General features: G+C 39.9%; 1 protein-coding gene across 3 annotated transcripts in view; it reads left to right on the top strand.

The window, feature by feature from the left end:
- ahcyl2b (adenosylhomocysteinase like 2b) overlaps positions 1–21,378 on the top strand; it is a 42,024-nt gene extending 20,646 nt beyond the window's left edge. Inside the window, exons 2-17 of one of the 3 annotated variants that reach the window (XR_008388487.1) lie at positions 6,293–6,404; positions 6,775–6,918; positions 7,410–7,510; positions 7,623–7,725; positions 7,818–7,912; positions 8,025–8,131; positions 9,602–9,718; positions 11,504–11,567; positions 12,529–12,617; positions 13,014–13,084; positions 14,399–14,493; positions 14,661–14,759; positions 17,828–17,896; positions 18,118–18,196; positions 18,587–18,686; positions 18,892–19,013. Coding sequence is in view for 2 of the 3 variants with exons in the window: in XM_053649781.1 (XP_053505756.1) it covers positions 6,293–6,404; positions 6,775–6,918; positions 7,410–7,510; positions 7,623–7,725; positions 7,818–7,912; positions 8,025–8,131; positions 9,602–9,718; positions 11,504–11,567; positions 12,529–12,617; positions 13,014–13,084; positions 14,399–14,493; positions 14,661–14,759; positions 17,828–17,896; positions 18,118–18,196; positions 18,892–19,012; positions 19,167–19,173 (1,473 nt within the window). In the remaining variant the exon portion in view is untranslated. Of the gene's footprint in view, positions 1–6,292; positions 6,405–6,774; positions 6,919–7,409; positions 7,511–7,622; positions 7,726–7,817; positions 7,913–8,024; positions 8,132–9,601; positions 9,719–11,503; positions 11,568–12,528; positions 12,618–13,013; positions 13,085–14,398; positions 14,494–14,660; positions 14,760–17,827; positions 17,897–18,117; positions 18,197–18,586; positions 18,687–18,891; positions 19,014–19,166 lie in introns of those variants that run through there. The other 2 variants (XM_053649782.1, XM_053649781.1) reach the window with 2 other exon arrangements.
- The last annotated feature ends 66 nt before the right edge of the window (positions 21,379–21,444 follow it).

Below are 21,444 nucleotides of genomic sequence, written 5' to 3'. Positions count from 1 at the left end.
CAAGCACAAACTGTTGCCAGTGTCTTTTTAGTTGATGACGAGACGGACAACATTGAACCGCTTACCAGGGGGAAGAAAGTTAAACAATTCTGCCTTCCACCACAGCTACAGGAACAATATACTTACAAGAATGAATAAGTGATGGCTAGTGCAAACGCTCCATAATGAGAAGCTGAAAAAGTGAGAAATTCTTCTCCTTATTATTTTTTTCACTTGAGTGGATCCATTAGTTTGCAAGATCCTTTTTGCTGTTGTAGTTCTCTGTTCCTCTTTCACATTCCCACTGTATCTACCATCAGATTTTGACCATATGTGTACTGTTTATTTTCTCTAACCACAGCATGACATTGGGAGTTTTTTGACCTCTTAACCTTTGGCACTGCAGTTCAGCTGTTCTGAATGTATAGCGTGTACATGGTCTTTATATAGGCTATAGCATGGGCCCACTGTTAGTTTGGAGAGATTGATGTACAGTCACAGATTCTTCGCAGGTTTGGTTACTAATGAGAATCTTTGTAAAGTTGATTCTTGTGGCCTCTTGGAAACTGATTCTTGATGAATAATGAAATGTGACTGCTCTAAACTCTTGGGGATGGAACCCAGTCGACTTCTGGATGATTTATCGTCCAGAAGGGCACGATTAGTGAGGATGACTAGTGACCAGTAATTATCTAGATTTTTAAGTTTAGCAACGGTGATATTGACAGGCAAATTGTGGAAACCATTCAAAAAGATGTAGTTGGCTAGTTTCACGTGTCTCTGTGGAAGGGGGTGTTAGAAAATCACTTTATTAATCTTGCTTCATCTGTTGTAAATGTGAGGTGTGTTTTTTTTTTTTCCCCGTAGATGAGGAGGCTCGGTTTTCTTAGAGAGAGTGGATTGTAGGGCTGGGCGATATGACAAAAATATCATTATATGATATATGTTTTAGCTAACAAACTGTCTGTAAAACTAGTAAAATAAACAAAACAAACATTAAACTGTCTTTGATGGTAGTTTAATTCCTACAAAGACAAAAGTTGTTTGTTTTTTAAAATTATGTCGACTCAACGGCATCCATTCAGTACCATTTGATTTGTAATTATTAAAAACATATTTAAAAAATACATCATACCAGCGATACCTCAGAAAAGTGTGTCGTATAATCATGTATCACAATATCGATATTATATCAATCTATCACCCAGCCCTAGTGGATTGTTGTATTAAATCTGTAGTAGCTGAAAGAGGTAATTATGTTAATTTCCACCAGAATAAACTGTTAGGGGATATAACTTTTCTCTCTGTGTTTCTCATTCTCTGGAGGTGGAATACGCTGTAGGGATTTACATGGCTCCAACACACCAGGTTGAGCTTATTGCACCATTGATTGGGAACAAAGCAAACACCAGACTAAAAAGGGCAGACCTCTGAAGTAAGACTTATTAAACCTGCCTCTTTGTATTCTTTTGTTCCAGTGTCCGGTTGGTTGTTTGAGTAAATAGAAAACTTTAATGACCACATAAAGCCTTTAGAGCTATACTATTGTTTGTTGAAGTCATTATACTATACCATTACACCCACCCTGCTGTCCATTGACTCCTAAACAAAGTGTTCCCTTGGCACATGGCCTATAGTCTTCACACCAGAATTGGTATCCTTAGCTCTGGGCAAACTGCTTGGTTCTACTCTTGCACCCAAATGGATCATTTATGGTGGTGATGTTGGTGGTCAATGGGTTCATACTCGCAGGCCATCACAAGTTGTGTGAAAATGAAGACGTTAGCCGGACTCCAATAATATCTTATGTGCTATTTGAGAAGAGAACCCTGACTCTCATAACTTTGGCCAACAATTTGCTGACTTTTTGTTGAGGACAAAATGGTAAATGATCTGCACTTTATATAGTGCTTTTTTAACTTTAGTGATTCCAAAGAGATTTACACTGTCTCTCATTCACCCATTCACACACGTACTCGCACTAATGGTAGCAGAGCTGCCATGCAAGGTGCTAACTTGCCATCTGGAGCAACTTGGGGTTCAGTGTCTTGCCCAAGGACACTTCGGTATGTGGAGTCAAAGTGGGCCGGGAATCGAACCGCCAACCCTACGATTACTGGACAACCCGCTCTACCACCTGAGCCACCCAAAAGCATGATGTGCTACATTTAAACTTTGTTAGAAGAGGGTGATGGTCACATAATCATTTCGCTTAGTCTATTAATGTATTTAAATAGCTAATTAACTTGCCATATTACATTTATGTTAGCTATGCCAATCCCAAAACATTGGATTGCTTGAACAGCTTTCACTTGCCCAGTGAACCAGTTTATTATTTGACCACCGCTGAACTGGGGTAAATCGGGAATTCAGCCACATGAACGCTGAATCACATTCACTCATGTATAACATGCTCTGTTTCAGTGTTATCTTAAACACGTAACTTTCATTGGGTGAATGTAACAGACATTAATGCAGGCCTGGGAAATTAATGCTCTCCTCTATGTTCGATACTCTGTTACTAATGATGCTGCACAAATTCAATCAGTCTGTGGTTTTAGAATGCTTGTGTGTACTCGGGCAGGTCTGTTTCCTCTGCTGTCTCTCTCTCTCTCTCTCTCTCTCTCTCTCTCTCTCTCTCTCTCACACACACACACGCGCACACACACACACACACGCATTTCCCACCCTCTTCCATAACACATCTTTTTTGCTTCAGTGCTTTGATGTGCTCAGGCCTCTATCCGTCTGTAGTAACATATGACCTTTTCTTGTATTGCGGTAAATGGAGATATTCTCTGATAATCCACAAATCCAGCCATATTATCAGAGCTTAAAATGCTTCTCCTTCTGCATTTAAAGTGCCCTTGAAATCAAAACTGGGGTTGTAGAGCTTTTTGAGCCTTTCCCTTAGTGTTATGGACACCAATATGATATCTTGTCAAGAGTACTTTTGGAAATATTCTTTTAATTTTTTTTTAGTTCATTACTTCTGAGAAAACAATAAAAATTGGTCAATGATTCATCTCTAAACCTATGTGATTGTCCAGTTAAATGCTCTGAATAACAATGTATGTCCCGGTCCTTGCTCTGCAATAGTAGTTCAATAGCAGTAAACATGTTTTGTCTGTGTGTTTTTAGCAGTATGTCTGTACAACCAGGGCTTCTCCATTAGGAAGATTGTGAAAATAGTTCTTGTTAATCTGATTGCCATTCCCCATGTTTAGCTAGGTTATTAACATACTGTCAAGATTTAGCAGGGGTGTGGCATATCTTAAATGCTGTTGGCCATGTAAGAAAGTCAAGCACATTAATTAGCAGTGTTACAAGGGAAATAAACTTACTTATACTTAAACTTGCTTAAACTTGATACTGAATCATTAAGGTAAATGTATGGTAAATCTTCAACCTTTTGTTTCTTGTGGTTGACTGTAAAATCTCATTCCTCTCTAGCTGCATGTGGGGGCCTTTGGTTTAAAGATGACTTTTAACCAGCCAGTCAATCCTTTTAAAGTGACACCTGGCATTTCGTGTTTCACTAAGGTCCTATAGCATGGTTACTGAAGCAGCATGACCTGCCACCTCCTGCTCATACGTTCTGCTTTTTTTGATCTCTTGCTTTGTTGAGGGCCTGTAGTGGAGGCAGTATCCTTGGCAAGAGCCACTCTCCAGGGCATGAAAATACTGTTATCACTTCCTAAACTCTCACCTGAAAAATTTTCAGCATGCTCACACCAACAGTTTGGACACACTGTAGCCTGATTAAAACGTTGGTTAAGCCGAATAAGGCCACAGTTACTCTTAATTTCAAACGGCTCTGTTCTTTCCTGGCTTTGAACAATTAACAATAAAAGGACTGATGGGAGAGGTATAAAAAAGAACAATTGAGCATTGTGCAGGACGGGCAGCGGAACCAGGCAGGACTGGCCTTGAGTGAAGTTCCCAGTCAGCATTGGGTCTGTGCTTCTTCACACTTCAGTTCCATCCGCTTAATCATGTTGAAAAAGATGGAAGGCGAGCGCAGCGAGCCTTTCATGAGAACGGTAAGAGGAGCGGCTTGCTGGGTGGGGTTCAGATCTCAGGGTGGAGGAGGACCTGTGGGAAAAAGGTGGGTAGACAAAAGCTTATGTGTATGTTCAGTAAAGTCTCTCAAAGCACCGCTGACCTCTTTAAACCCTATAGTGTCAGCACTGTTAATGGCTGACTGCCAAACAGAGCCGGTGAGATTTTTAACACTAGTGGAGAACACACTGCAGCATTCATTGTGATGATGGTTGTTGGATTTGGTGTATAATTGTAGGCTGCAGCTTGGAAAATGAGAACGTCTCTGATCTGCTCTTTGTGTTAACACAACTGATCTGCTGTTTGTGTTTGTGTTAAGCACGAGGCAGCCCATGCCCAAATGTGTACGTTTGATTCTAACTATGGGGAACTTCCACAGGTCTTAACTAAATGCTTTATGATTTCGCTTATGCAGTATACATGTGTGTGTGTGTGTGTGTGGGAAAGTCTTAGGCATGTTGGCGTCACATGTTTAGTGTGTGTCACCTAATATCTTCCTATCACTTTCTTCATGACCTTGATCAGGATAAAGCACTGATTGAAGATGAATGTAAAACTAACACGTCTAAGCTTGTTCCTGTGAAGCCATTCAGTACTCCGTGTTAATGTTCATGCGGTAAAGTTATCGTTACCACTTTGTGAAACATTAACAGTGAAACGTCAGTGATGCACGTGTTTCTCAGTGGCCTTTTTCTCCACGTGAGTCACGGTTCTTTCTGTTTAATCTGGGCTATTGTGTTACACATCTCACATAGTGAGTCAAAACCCTTTTTTTCCACAAAGCATACCAAAAGTCAAGGATTTCTGCATACATGTGTGTGAGACAGAGACTATGTGTGTTGAGTCATAGCTGGATGCTCAATGTGTCACAATGTGTGGGCTTCAACATGACTGAGACTGTTTTGCCAGCTAAACCAAGGCTATCCCTGTTTTCCTTAAAACGCTAGGTTTCATAAATGTGTTTTTAGCAAAATGGGGCAAGAGTTTAACTATGTCGTTGTTATTATTATTCTTCATACAATATTGTACTTTTCCAGTCTGATAATCATTTATGGGACAGGATGGTGGATTTTCAGTTAGTTAGACCGAGACGTTCAGCACTGTTGCAATGCTAATGGAGTGGATGGTTCACAAAGGCTTAATAATTTCCTGAACACTATACTTTAAGCAGTAGTTTGCAGACTCTGAATGTGTAGCACAAACCATTGCTTCATCCAAAGGCAGTCTATTTTTGACGAGCGTGGACTTGCACTAAACGTCAGGTTGTTTATTGGGTTAGAAGGCATTTTCTTCAGTGCACTGAGTTAATTGTTGATCAGGAGGTTATTTTATTCAGCCAGATGTGTGGAAAATCGACCTCGAGTACCAATGTCTATCAGTGTGTACATGGTCATTCATTAATTGTCATTGATGATTACATTGGATAATGATTAATGATGCACTGGCTTTGATACGATGTACTGTTTGCACAGCCTTCTTATGCAAGACTGCCATTTTTAATATCACTTGATGGAGCAGAGGGATTTGAGTGCTGCTGTTCATTCGGATAATGTCGTAAACAGAGGCATTATCTGTATGCTGTACTGTAATCCTCACAACACAGACACCGTTCTCTTCCTGGCAGCTGCCCTGCCATGAATAGTAACATCAGTTTACCCGCACATCCGACGGTTTGTGTGTGTCCTCCTCCCCCCTGACGAGGCACATTTCTACAATGTTTTCAGAGAATTTAGGCTTTCAGGTGAAGAGTGTTTCCGATATTCTGTAAATGTAAATCTGATCATAGAGGTGGGCCAGCATTGTGATATTGGGCTTTCAGGTATGACTAAGGTTGTAATTGATTCAGTAGTCCAGAGCAATGCTGAGGAGCAGTTTTTATGTGTAAGAAAGTTAAAGGTGGGGTCAGTGATTTTTAATACAGACCACCTTTTGAGAGATTTGCATCCTGACAGACGTCAATAATCTGTGTGTTATGGCCTGAGCAATGTGAACGGCCAATGTTCAACCAAATCAGCGCAAATACTTGACTGTCAAATCAGAAAGCTTTGTCTTTCAACTGTATTCAGGTGTGTTGTTTTAATTTTCCGCCATGGTTTATAAACGGTTGATTAGTGCTGTGATGCGTGATATTTTTAGACTAGGCTTCAAATCATAACAACTTTAGCGCTCGGGACATGTCCTGGGTTTAGTTTGTTTGTAAACACCACTGTTAGTCTCATCCATATTCTTTCTCCTCTTCTCCACTGTGCAGCAGATCCAGTTTGCTGACCAGAAGCAGGAGTTCAACAAACGGCCCACCAAGATCGGACGCCGCTCTCTGTCTCGCTCCATCTCTCAGTCTTCTACAGATAGCTACAGCTCAGGTACAAAATCATACACAGACACATTCACTTAGTCATTTTTAGAGCTGATTTTTATGATGAATGATAATTATAGGTATGGTAATTTTTTTATAATTAATGATGATTATAGGTATGGTGGTCGGGTGTGTCTCAGAAGATCTGGATTGTATGTTGGTCTCTAAGGGTTTTTCCCTTAGTTTTGTTGGATTTTGTTGGATTTTTGTCCCTTAGTTTTGTTGGATCTTGTACGCTGACAGAACAGCCTACAACAGCCTTTTAGAAGAAAAAGAAATCCCCATGTTGAGGGCACACCATCGACATTATGGCTCATTACAGTCCATTAGTAGTGTGAGTGGATTTTTGGCTCATGCACTGTTTCTTGTGCCACCAGCTGCCTCCTACACCGATAGCTCGGATGATGAGACCTCTCCCCGAGACAAGCAGCAGAAGAACTCCAAGGGCAATGGAGATTTCTGCATCAAGAACATCAAGCAGGCTGAGTTTGGTCGCAGAGAGATAGAAATTGCTGAGCAAGGTAGGTGGGATAAGCCGCTTTTGTCTGTATTATATATGAGCTGGTGGTTCCTGATCTCAAAATGTTATACTTTTCAGAATTTGGTGGATGTACATGTATGCTGTTGGGTTAGGGTGCATGTATATGTAGGTGGAGTGGAACATGCTGTGATGTTCCTGGGCTGCTGAGGAGCCTATATGTTCAGAGTGCACTGACATACCACATGGTGCTTCCCACTTCACCCCCTAACAACCAGCCCCTAACGACACTGCGCACACACACACACAGTTTTCTACTCACTCATACACCACTCTTCTTTCTGGAGCAACTTTTCCTTTCCTGGTTTTTATTTATTTATTTATTTATTTATAAAGCTATCGGTTAAAAAGCACAGCCAAGTAGTAGCTATGCGTCCTCTTTAAAAATTTTGGAATTCCTAATCATAGGTTAGTTGTTGTGTTGATATGTATTATCATTACCCTCAAATCTATACTGGGTGTGTTGCTCTACAGAGATGCCTGCTCTCATGGCTCTGAGAAAAAGAGCTCAGGGAGAAAAGCCCCTGGCTGGAGCTAAAGTGGTGGGCTGCACTCACATCACTGCCCAGACTGCTGTAAGTAGTCTGTACTTGTAACCACAAGCTTTTATATAATCATATATATATAAACAGCACAGGTATTTGAAGTCTTTGTCCACATGTTTTGTGTGTTTGCATGTGTAAATAGGTGCTGATGGAGACTCTGTCTGCATTGGGTGCTCAGTGCAGGTGGGCTGCTTGTAACATCTATTCCACCCAGAATGAGGTGGCAGCTGCCCTTGCAGAGGGAGGTAAGAGTGCTTCTTTCTTAGTTTCTTCCTTTTTCCTCTCTGCGTATTGTTTTGACATTTTCTCACTGTTGTTGTTGTTGTTCCTTTGGCAGGCTTCTCTGTGTTTGCTTGGAAGGGTGAGTCTGAGGATGATTTCTGGTGGTGCATCGATCGCTGTGTGAACGTGGAGGGTTGGCAACCCAACATGGTGAGAGGGGAACCTAAAGTTTGTCTGCGTTGCCTGTATATCTGGCTTTATAGATTCATCCTCTGATTATAAAAGCCTTCAAACTCATCTTCATTTGTCAAATCTGCTTCAGATTCTGGACGATGGTGGAGACCTGACACACTGGATCTATAAGAAATACCCCAACATGTTCAAGAAGATCAAAGGTATTGTGGAGGAAAGTGTGACCGGAGTTCACAGGTGAGCAGTTAGCCTTGTGGTACCTTTTAAAACTTCACCCAGTATGTGTTCGGTACATACCAATGATATATTCGAGTCTTTCACTTGGACTCCATTATGTTGTATTGAATTGATAATTTTCATTATTTATAGCTTGATTTCTTTATCGAAGACTTGAGACTTGAACGTTTTTGCTAATGTTTGTGTAAACTTGGGGTCAATTGGCTACATAAATATTCATTTGATCAACATCCTCATAAAAGCCAATTTAGCTCAGATGCAAACTGAACCACGGCCCAGGAACTTGACTTGGATTTCAGAGCTGCTGACTTGAGAGTATGTGACTTAACAGTGACACTGATGTTAGCCTTGATATATTTTATTATTATTTTTATTTTTATTTTTTTACTGAAAATTCAGTTTATATCTTGTCTTTAGGTCTTGCTTTACATCCATGTGAAAAGGGTCATCCTGGAACACATACATCTCTCTTCAGAGTATAACTGGAATTTAGTGCATTAGTGTCAGCTATCCATGGCTGGCAACGTGTGTCTGCCATCTAGTGGTTGGAAATAGGAATAGCTCCATTGTTGTACAGTACATAATGTACTGGTATTGTTGAAGTTGTACTGTAGATGAGTGAGGTTTTTGAAATAGGAGATTGGAGTCCTAAGGTTTCTTGTTGTAGCTTAGTACTGTTTTAAGCATAGTTGTTCTCACTTTTCACGTTTCTGCTCTCTTCTTTTTATCTAACGAGTATTGCATAAGATCTTTGCTCTAGACATTTTACAGCTAGTTTATTATGCCACTGAGACTGCATGTTTTTTTGTGTATTTCCTCTGCAGCTGATTTTTGTGTTTAGTTGTCGTTCTTGTGTTTTCATGCAGCCCTTGAATTTTTGGTCCTTGAAGTGGCAGTGGGTTTGGGGATGAGGGTAACTTATTTAAACAGAATCTCCCACCGGTTTCTAAAAGCGCATATGCCATTTATACTCCATTTTTTCCTTCAGTAAAGCTTCTGACGAACTGACAGTTGCCTAAGGAATGGTTTGTCTGAACTGTTCAAAATGATTTTTTATACTGTACAATGTGTACAAACATGCGTTAAAATTGTAACTATTTTAAAAACGAATTATAAAATAATCTCTATTAAACCATTCAGTAGATTGCTCAGATGTTTGGCTCAAATCATTAATTGATGGTAAGTTTCCAGGTGTAGAAAAAGAAGCTTGTGGAAATGTGAGAAGTAAAAAAAAAACTACAAAGAAAATGGCACACAACTGTATAAACCTATAATTCTGACAGCACGTCTGTGCTCTTTTAGCTATCACTGAATGTAACGTAATTGCTGTTTTGCTTAACTAAACCGTGTGTTTGCACACTGTCGCGTTCAAACAGTATTTTCACTCTAGATATTGTTCGGTTCACCTAGAGCCATGCTGTAGTTGGTATGTGTAAATCAATTTTTCTGGGTATTTTTTTTTATGTCTAGGCTGTACCAGCTGTCAAAGGCTGGCAAACTGTGTGTGCCTGCCATGAACGTCAATGACTCCGTCACCAAACAGAAATTTGACAACCTCTACTGCTGCCGCGAGTCCATTCTGGACGGGTAAGTCAAGTCATGTTCTCTCACAAGGGGCACACGTTGGCTTAGTGGTTAGCACGTTCGCCTCACACCTCCAGGGTGGGTTCGATTCCCACCGTGTGCGGAGTTTGCATGTTCTCCCCGTGCTGCGGAGGTTTCCTCCCCCAGTCCAAAGACATGCATGGTAGGCTGATTGGCATGTCGAAAGTGTCCGTAGTGTATGAATGGGTATGTGAATGTGTATTTGATTTGTGCCCTGCGATGGATTAGCACCCTGTCCAGGGTGTACACTGCCTTGTGCCCGATGCTTCCTGGGATAGGCTTCAGGTTCACCCGTGACCCTGAAGAAGGATAAGCTGTATAGAAGATGGATGGATGGATATTCTTACAGTTGCAACCCCCAATGCAAAAAAAATTTGTCAAAATTTACAGATGAACAAATCAAAAAAAAGCAATTGAAATAGTTCAACACAATGAATGCTTCAAGTGCTTTCCCCAAACTGAAAATTCAACTGAAAATGCAACTTATAATGACTTCTCCAGTCTCAAAATTATTCAACCCCCTGAATAGAATCCCTCACAACAGCACAAATTCGCCAAACAGGTGTTGTCTCAAGCACACCTGATGCAACTAATCAAGGGCTTCATTAGTTGCACCAGGTATGCATGAGCTGGAACACATGAAATAACTGAACTGGCTAGGAGCAGAAAACACATGAAATACCTGGACAGGGCAGAAAAAGGAAGCTATCAACGGCTGCAACCAGATTTCTGAGATGACCGGTTGTGAAAAACCCTCGAGTGACTGCAAAAGACCTGCAGCAAGACTTAAGGTTTCAGTGAGCACAGTAATGCCAGAATGTAACATGCCAGAACTGCAAGTCGTACAGCACTACTGACCCAAAAGCACAAGAAAAGTCGGCTCAAAATCATATAAATAAGCCACAGAAGTTTTGGGATTCTGTTCTGTGGAGTGATGAAACAAAACTGGAACTTTTCAGTACAATGAACGATTTTCTCGAAAGAAGAATGAAGAAAGAACACTCTGTCCACAGTCAAGCATGGTGGTGGTTCGGTGATGCTCTGGGGCTGCTTTGCATCCTCTGGCACTGGAAACCTGCAGCGTGTGGAATGCAAGATGGATACATTGAAGTATCAGGAAATCCTAGGAGAAAATCTCATGCCGTCTGTGAGGAAGCTGAAGCTTGGGCAACAGGAGAATGATCCCAAGCATACCTCAAATTCCACCAAGGCTTGGTTGCAGAAGAAGTCCTGGAAGATTCTACAGGGCCATCACAGTCACCTGACTTGAACCCCATAGAAAATCTCTGGTGGGATTTGAAGAAGGCGGTTGCAGCACGCAAACCCAAAAATATTACTGAACTGGAGGACATTGCTCATGAGGAATGGGCTAAGATTCCTCAGGAACGCTGCCAGAAGCTGGTGTCTGGCTCTGCATCTTGTATGCAGCAAGTCAGAACAGCAAAAGGGTGCTGTAGTAAGTACTAAAGATGCTTGCCATGAAGGGGTTGAAACATTTTTGAGACTGGAGAAGTCATTCTAAGTTGCATTTTCAGTTGAATTTGGGGAAACCACTTGAAGTATTCGTTGTGTTGAACTATTTCAGTTGCCTTTGTTTGATTTGTTCATTGCAAACAGCTGTAAGTGTAAATTTTGACAGTAAACCTGATTTGCAATGGGGGTTGAATCATTTCCATTGCAACTGTAGTAGTATTACAAGATACATTTGTAGATCAGTCTATAATAATTTCCATAACTGATGTATGTATTTTTTTTGTGTTTCTTTAGTCTGAAGAGGACCACAGATGTGATGTTTGGAGGGAAACAGGTGGTGGTGTGTGGTTACGGAGAGGTGAGAACCTGTCGTTAGCACACCAGTGCATTATACGTGTTGCATGACTCTTTCCTTGTCAACCAGTAATTTAAAAAAAAATAGCGAATCTTAAACCAGAAGAAAAGAAAATCTGAAGCCACACTTGCATTAACAGGCCACGAATTTCTTTAGACTGTACTTTATAGACAGGAACGTGTAATCAGATATAAAGGTTGCAGGACAAAGAAATGGCATGCTGATTAACATGGGTCATACTGAGTGATGTATTTATTGCATCTGGTGTAAATTGGGATTTACTTATTCACTTGTCTTTACTAATTGCCTTATGCTTTTCAGGGTCACTGTGGTTGTAATTATTTGTTTATATTTTTGGAAATACTAAGTGCATTCAAAAATATTGTGGATATTACAAATAAAAATAACTGTGGGAGCAGGCAGGATCATGATGGTTCCTTCGGGAGCGGTCAGGAGTTGTGTGGCACACATTTATATTTAACCATAAAAGTAATATGAAAATGGTAACATCCATGGAAAAAAAGACTTTACACAGCTTAGTCCTATACAGTATGCAGTTGACTGTAGAAATGGTGTCGTCTAGTCTGAAATGTCTTCGGATTTAAGTATATTTAGCCTGCTTTTCTTAAACGACTGCCTTTCTACTGTTTTTTTTTAACCAACCCTACTAGTCGACATCCCCACAGCAGTGACTAGTGAATATATTATTTGCCTAGTTGAATAGGTAACTCTTAGTTGTCTCTACCGCACACATTCACAGATCATGAGAGAAGCTTTTTTTTTTTTTTTAAATCAATTATTATTATTATTATTATTATTATTATTGGTGCTGCTGTTGTTGTTACAAACCCCAGCATGGCCACTAGGTGGTGCCATGCATTAACAAAATCTTGTATTAAATGTCTGTGTTTGTGATACAAGCCTGTTATTTCCCCCTCCTCATGAACCGAACATGTGTGTTTAGGTTGGAAAGGGCTGCTGTGCTGCTTTGAAGGCAATGGGCTCCATTGTGTATGTCACAGAAATTGACCCTATTTGTGCTTTGCAGGCCTGGTAAGCTTCAGTTTCTGAAATGTGGGGGATATGATGCATGGTGTGTTACACATGCTTCCTCAGTAGTGGAGGAAGAAGACTGCATATTCATATCCCCTCCACACACACACACACACACACACATATATATATAATACATATATATATATATATATATATATATATATATATATATATATATATATATATGTATATGTATATGTATATGTATATATATATATGTACACACACACACTTGCAGATGTTTGCTTTCTTAGTTGTCAAGAAAGGCCAGTATTAATTCTTTGTTATGGAACAGATGTAAATTAAGTTGATGTCACTGTTAGCCATTCAATTTCAATAAATCTTGTGATCCCTCAGTTTGTTTCTGTTTATCATCGTGTCTTGATCTTTCAGCATGGATGGCTTCAGACTGGTCAAACTGAATGAGGTCATCAGACAAGTGGACATTGTCATCACCTGCACAGGTTTGTTTTCCCAGCACTTCTGTATGTATATACACTCACCGTCCACTTTAATAGGAGCACCTGCTCATGTATGCAGTTCTCCAGTCAGCCCATCATCTGGCAGCAGCACAATGCATACAGTCATGCAGATACAGGTCAAGAGCTTCAGTTAGTGTTCACATCAAACATCAGAATGGGGGAAAAAGTGTGATCTCTGACTTTAACCATGGCATAGTTGTTACCAGATGGGCTGATTTGAATATTTCTGATACTGCTGATCTCCTGAGATTTTCACACACAAGTGTCTCTAGAGTTTACACAGAATGGTGGGAAAAACAAAAAACATGAGTGAGTGACAGATATGTGGGAGGATACACCTTGTTGATGAGAGAGGTCAGAGGGAAATGGCAGGATTGATTCGAGCTGCCAGGAAGGATATAGTAACTCTAATAATCACTCTGTACAACCGTGGTGAGCAGAAACGCATCTCGGCTTGCACAAAACATCGAATCTCGAGATGGATGAGCTATAACAGCAGAAGACCACGTCGGTTCCACTCCTGTCAGCCAAGATCTGAGGCTAACATCAACACAGACTCGCCCAAACTGGACAGCTAAAGATGAGAAAAAACATCAGCTGGTCTTTTTTCAGTTTTCAACTTCAATTGCTTGGTTTTTAAGTGAGTTTAACTGTTTCATCAACCAAGCAGCACTGATAACACACACATTTTTAACTGATGAAATTATTTATTTCTTGTCACTTGCTCAGCAGCATTTTTCCCTTTCAATGTAATCGATCTGTTTCTTACAGACAGTTGGATTATTTTTAGAATTTTTTTTGTAATAAATTGCATGATGTTTTGTAGCTCAGTTAAATACATTCTTAAAGTCTGTACCACAACACTGATTGCGTTTGTATTTATTTATTTATTTTTCTTCTTTTTTTGTCGTCTGGTCTTCATCAGATGAGGCGACATCGTCTGAACTGACAAACAAAATGTGTGTTTTTATCTGTTTATCAACCACCCATTGTTGGATGGACAGCCTGCAAACATCTTACACAACCTCCTACTGTTCAAAAACCTGGAATGGTCATAGTTTTTTGTTCGTGTGTTGGATTATGTTTGTCCCAGGGTCACACATTCTCTGTTACCTTTGTACATGCTTGTATAGCTGCCTAGTGAGTTCAACAGAAATGTTTCAGCAAATGACTTGTACAACTTATAAAGAGACAGTACTACACAGCCTTGTTAGTTGTCGTCTCAGATCGATAATTCTGGTTGAACGTAGCGAGCAGAATTAAATAATGACTAAAAGATTGTTCTGTTTCTCTTAGGGAACAAGAACGTGGTGGTGAGAGAAAACCTGGACCGTATGAAGAACGGCTGCATTGTCTGCAACATGGGCCACTCCAACACTGAGATCGATGTGGTGAGCAAACTGTAATGACCCTCGATCACTGTGTGACTGTGCTAAAGAACTGTTAGCAGCTTAGTAGCTTTCTGTATTGGTGTAAAAAAGCTTCCGTGTTAATATGCTGTACATCTTTATTGCATCTGTTCATTCATTCATTTGCTGATTGTTATTGTGCATTTCAGGCAAGTTTGAGGACCCCTGAGTTGACCTGGGAGCGTGTGAGATCACAGGTGGACCATGTGATCTGGCCCGATGGCAAGAGAATAGTGTTACTGGCAGAGGTGAGGTTATAACCGAGACCACCTATAATCCCCCTTTCAGCCCCTAGAGAAAAACCACACAAGATGTTGACCTTTTCATATAGTGGTAAGTGGTACATCAGTGTGAATGAGACACTTGTAAGGATTTTGTAACCAGTAGAGATTTTCAACTATCGTGCCATCACAGTTGAGCCATAAAAACGACATAATTTTGCTTTAAAATGTTGCTAGTTACTTGTATGATGCCTTGGCGCTGTGGACAGTGTTTTCTCAGACTAGTTTGATGATGCATTCAGTAGTGTACCTGTGATTTAAAAAAAAAAAGTGTATTTACAAAAATTATCATGCGTATAACACCATTACGTTATACTTGTGCCAGTGCTGATCTATCAAGCATAAAGCAGGCATTATGTTCAGCTCCCACATGGTAAAGGAGAGAGATAAGCTTCTGTGAAATCCTCATATTCGTGTGTATGTGTGTGTGTGTGTGTGTGTGTGTGTATATATATGTGTATATATATATATATATATATATATGTGTATATATATATATATATATATATGTATATATATATATGTATATATGTGTGTATATATATATATATATATATGTATATGTATATATGTGTGTGTGTGTATATATGTGTATATATATATATATATATATATATATATATATATATATATATATATATATATATATATATATATATATATATAAAATATGCACAGTGAGGGGAAAAAAGTATTTGATCCCCTGCTGATTTTGTACGTTTGCCCACTGACAAAGAGATGATCAGTCTATAATTTTAATGGTAGATTTATTTGAACAGTGAGAGACAGAATAACAACAAAAAAATCCAGAAAAACGCATGTCAAAAATGTTATAAATTGATTTGCATTTTAATGCGGGAAATAAGTATTCGACCCCCTCTCAATCAGAAAGATTTCTGGCTCCCAGGTGTCTTTTATACAGGTAACGAGCTGAGATTAGGAGCACACTCTTAAAGGGAGTGCTCTTAATCTCAGCTTGTTACCTGTATAAAAGACACCTGTCCATAGAAGCAATCAATCAATCAGATTCCAAACTCTCCACCATGGCCAAGACCAAAGAGCTCTCCAAGGATGTCGGGGACAAGATTGTAGACCTACACAAGTCTGGAATGGGCTACAAGACCATTGCCAAGCAGCTTGGTGAGAAGGTGACAACAGTTGGTGCGATTATTCACAAATGGAAGAGAAACAAAAGAACTGTCGATCTCCCTCGGCCTGGGGCTCCATGCAAGATCTCACCTCGTGGAGTTGCAATGATCATGTGAACTGTGAGGAATCAGCCCAGAACTACACGGGAGGATCTTGTCAATGATCTCAAGGCAGCTGGGACCATAGTCACTAAGAAAACGATTGGTAACACACTATGCCGTGAAGGACTGAAATCCTGCAGCGCCTGCAATGTCCCCCTGCTCAAGAAAGCACATATACATGTCCGTCTGAAGTTTGCCAATGAACATCTGAATGATTCAGAGGACAACTGGGTGAAAGTGTTTTGGTCAGATGAGACCAAAATGGAGCTCTTTGGCATCAACTCAACTCGCCGTGTTTGGAGTAGGAGGAATGCTGCCTATGACCCCAAGAACACAATCACCACTGTCAAACATGGAGGTGGAAACATTATGCTTTGGAGGTGTTTTTCTGCTAAGGGGACAGGACAACTTCACCGCATCAAAGGGACGATGGACGGGGCCATGTACCGTCAAATCTTGGGTGAGAACCTCCTTCCCTCAGCCAGGGCATTGAAAATGGGTCGTGGGTGGGTATTCCAGCATGACAATGACCCAAAACACACGGCCAAGGCAACAAAGGAGTGGGTCAACAAGAAGCACATTAAGGTCCTGGAGTGGCCTAGCCGGTCTCCACACCTTAATCCCGTAGAAAATCTGCGGAGGGAGCTGAAGGTTCGAGTTGCCAAACGTCAGCCTCGAAACCTTAATGACTTGGAGAAGATCTGCAAAGAGGAGTGGGACAAAATCCCTCCTGAGATGTGTGCAAACCTGGTGGCCAACTACAAGAAACGTCTGACCTCTGTGATTGCCAACAAGGGTTTTGCCACCAAATACTAAGTCATGTTTTGCAGAGGGGTCAAATACATATTTCCCTCATTAAAATGCAAATCAATTTATAACATTTTTGTTACAATTTATAACATGCGTTTTTCTGGATTTTTTTTTTTTGTTATTCTGTCTCTCACTGTTCAAATAAATCTACCATTAAAATTATAGAATGATCATTTCTTTGTCAGTGGGCAAACATACAAAATCAGCAGGGGATCAAATACTTTTTTTCCCCTCACTGTGTGTGTGTGTGTATGTATGTATGTATGTGTATATATATATATATATATATATATATATATATATATATATATATATATATGTATATGTATATATATATATATATATATATATATATATATATATATATATAATATATATATATATATATATATATATAGATAGATAGATAGATAGATAGATGGATAGATATGTGTGTATGTATACTGCTGTTTACAGCAGAGGAAGAGGGACACTGTACACATACTGAGTCACATAGAGCAATCTTTGTAACAAAGATGTATGCAGATTTTGCCCGCTCTCACGTCAACACGATGCACATGCGCCATGGATCTGTCGTGAACACACGACAGAGACCTCTGCGGAACTGAAAATAGTTCGTGAATAAAGACTTATTTTAGTTCTTTTTTTTGCGCACACAAAGGATTCGTATCACTTCATAAAATTTGGATTAAACCACTGGAGTCACATGGATTACTTTTATGATGCCTTTATGAACTTTTTGGAGGTTGAAAGTTTTGGTTACATGGATTGTATACAGAGGGACAGAAATCTCCAAGGTTTCATTAAAATGTCTTCATTCGTGCTCTGAAAGTTGAACAAAATGGGTTTGGAACGACATGAGGAGGAGTAATTGATGGCAGAATTTTCATTTTTGGGTGAACTATCAGAGAGAGAGAGAGAGAGAGCGAGAGCAGGTGTTTGTATATTTATCTGAATGCATGTCTGTTCAATTAGGGTCGCCTCCTCAACCTAAGCTGTTCTACTGTACCCACATTCGTCCTGTCCATCACAGCCACAACCCAGGTGAGAGGCACAGAGCAGTGCCACTTACGTTAAAGCCGTAGTTACTGTTTGAGTGTTTGAGTGTTTGAGTATTTACTTCTGCTTTCAAGTAGAGATGCTGTTGCCTGCTTATTCAGTGGTAGTGTTTTGTCCTATGTGTGTGTGCACTCATGTGAGCATGTATGCCTTATGCATACAAGCACACTGTTGTCATGGTGACCAAGTTCTGTCTCCTCCCCCAGGCTCTGGCTCTGATAGAGCTGTACAATGCTCCAGAGGGCCGCTACAAACAGGATGTTTACCTGCTGCCTAAGAAGATGGGTAAGATGCACATTTTTATGTGTGTGTAATATATGTATAATGAAAGCATTTATTGGTGAGTCAGACCCACTGTTCACATATAGCCAGCTGGTATTGTGCCTACGTGTGTAGATTTTGTTCTGCTGTGTTGCATGTAGTCATGAGGGATTTTTATACCAGTTTGTCAGCAGACTGTGCTGTGCTGAATGATTTAAGCACATGTGCAGACTCCTGCTTGGAGCGTAACCATGTGTGTCCCAGTACGGGCTCTGCAGAGAGAGCAGAATTTAGGTCACCCTGTCAGAGACTGCTGCCAGTGCTCACTGCACCATTCAGTACCCTTTCTTGCTCTCTCTCATGCTCCCATCCACCCATCCTTCCCTCCCTCCTTCCCTCAATCCTGTACCTTAGCATCATTACAGTAAAAAGTTGAATAAAAAAGTACTATAGGAAGCTGTGACTGATGGCATAAGAAGGAAGCTGTTTCATTTCCAAGAGGAATATCCGGAAGGTAATTAGTCAAGGCTGCACGTTTACACTCCCTGATTGAAACTCAGGAGCTCTTCTTCCTGTTTTCTTTTTATTACTCATCAAAATGCCACCAGACACTGTATAGACTGTCACTGGCACACATTATGCCAAGGTTATTGAAGAACTGATATGCCTTTTTGGTTCTGCACACGGTGTTACATTGTTGATATGTGTGTCTTGTATAGACGAGTATGTGGCCAGCCTTCACCTGCCCACATTTGACGCCCACCTCACTGAGCTGAGCGATGAGCAGGCCAAGTATCTAGGCCTAAACAAAAATGGTCCCTTCAAGCCAAATTACTACAGGCAAGTATTCCCTACAGAGTCATGGCATCTACTGCTTCCTGTTTTTCTTTTGGTCTTGTTTTTGAATTCTCTGTGCAAAAAAAACATCTACATGTTACCTCGTATAAAATGACAAACCTAATAATAATAATTATAATAATAATCTCTGTTGTAGGTATTAAAGCACATCGCCAATGGAAAATGAAGATTAGAGAATTTAGCCAGACTCATCAATCCAGGGGAAGCTGGGGTTCAGCCTCTCTCTCGGGGGTTGGGGGTGGGGGGGAGGGGGAGGCTCTGTGCTGATTGGCTGGAGCCTTGGGCATGGCTTGCAATGGCTGCAGCAGTTTTTATTTATTTTCTGCTACAAATAGCATAACTCTAATCCTTTTATGAGCTGCTACTGCTAGTGGCCCATCCTAGCATCATCTTTATTGAAATTTCAAACTTTCATCCTCTTTAGATTCTTGTGTTAGTTGTACGTAATCCAATTAGAGATCTTTTGTTTAATCTTGGCTAAGCTGATTTGACAAAGCTGGAAAAAAAAACAATGTACCATTTTTGACCTTTAATGATTTTTGTGTTGGACATGCAGTATGTCCTTTTGTCTTTATTTTCTAAATCTGTGGGGGGTTTTTTTTTTCCTTCTTTTTATGAAATGGTGGGTTCGGACACGGTTATGGCTGGGTCCAAGGGTCCCAATTATATATTTTCTTTCCTTTGTTCACATTATTGAGAAGTGATTATTTTATTTTTTAAAAATTGATTTTTACTCAAATTTTAGGATTTGTATTTTTTCTTCCCGTTCTTAATCACAATAAGCAAGACTCATTTTAACTGACACCGATAAACGTGGGGGCACAGCCTCTCTTTACCCTGCTGACACTACAACTGGATACGGATTATTTCCATGACCCGACTGTAACCATCTCAGTGTGTCTCCCAAAGAGGCTCATGCTGTTTCGATATTGAAATGAAGCCAGTATTAATGTTTTAAAAATTTTCCCTCTATTAAGCATTTCTCCCACTCTAGTTCTTGATTTTCTTATGTTATTGCAGATGCTTTTCAGGCTGTATAATCCTTCACAGGGGTGTATATTTAAATATTTATACAGAAAACTAAGATTTTTCTATCTTCTACTTCCTGTTTCTGTTCCCATGAAATCATCCTGTATTAATATAGAGAGAAGCAAATTAAATGTTCTATTACATTTTAGTGTAATGTTAAATGTACTGAAAAGTTCGATTTATATACTGTGAAGTAAAGATTATTTTGATGAAATACCAAATGTATAGTCAGGCCGGTACCCAGTTTCTTTGCCAGGCTCTCCAGGATTTGTGTAAAATGGGGGGGATTAGGTGAAACAAAGAGCGACTTCTGTGCACATTTCAGTGTTTTAAGGGGAGTTTGGAACAAACTGCTTTGACATAACTGCTCTCAAAGCTGCCTTGGCTGAATGGCCTATTGAAATTTGACAAAATCTGGCTCTTTATTTCACTACACTTTTAAAATGACCTTTATGACAGGTGACTGTTTCATCTTTGATCAACTCTGTATGTTTCTCATAAAGGGAGTGAATCGTTTCTTCAGACTCCATATTGCTGTGCTTCCTGTGCCATTTTCTTCTTTTACTACTACATAGCAAAATAGAGAGCAACAATACACAAGTCTTAGATTTTAGTGTTATTACATCAGATTCACACATCTCTACAATCAAATACCTGGTTTTGGATGTTTTTTCTGATTATAACAGTGTTAAGCAGGTCTCACCTTGCTTGTTGTCCTAGGTTGTTGCCAAGCTCAGCATTACTATACAGCAAACCCTTCATTAAATCCCTCTGCAGTCACTCTAATGATGTAGTATTTTATGCCCCTAATACACTTGGTGTTAAGTTTATGTACCAAAGCTCCATACTGTATCACCAACTGTCAGTTTCTCCCATCTGTCTGTGTTTAGTCAACGACACTTGTGCTGACCTTGATGTGTCTTAAATTTTTTCATTTCTTTTCTTTTTTTTCTGTCTGCATTTGGGTGTGCATACATTTTTATGTGTGTTTGAGGGGGCTCGTGTGTGTACAGGTTTTTTTGCAAGGCCGGAATTTTGTCGCAGTGTTGCTGTTGACTCAGGATCTGAGCCTGTGTCTAAGGCTGACATGATCAGTGGTCCCACAGCAGCACGTGCAGCGAGTTAACACCAGCATCTCGTGTAGAAACGAGCTTCATAGGCACTCAATCAGATCCACTTCTGTATTTATTGTATTCAGTACAAATAAGAGAATCTTTAATGTTACTTTGTCAGAATGATGTTTAAATATTTCAAATTGATGGTAGATGAGCAATAATCAATATGTAACCTGAAAGAATAAAATAAAAGTCATAAAAATGTATTGGAGGAAATGTTCAGATATTGCAGCCTGTGTTTTGTTTTGCACTTCTATGTGAAATGCTGGC

The sequence above is a fragment of the Ictalurus furcatus genome, chromosome 19 (assembly GCF_023375685.1).
Source record: "Ictalurus furcatus strain D&B chromosome 19, Billie_1.0, whole genome shotgun sequence".
Lineage (NCBI taxonomy): Eukaryota > Metazoa > Chordata > Actinopteri > Siluriformes > Ictaluridae > Ictalurus > Ictalurus furcatus.
This window is presented reverse-complemented; position numbering and strand designations above follow the sequence as displayed.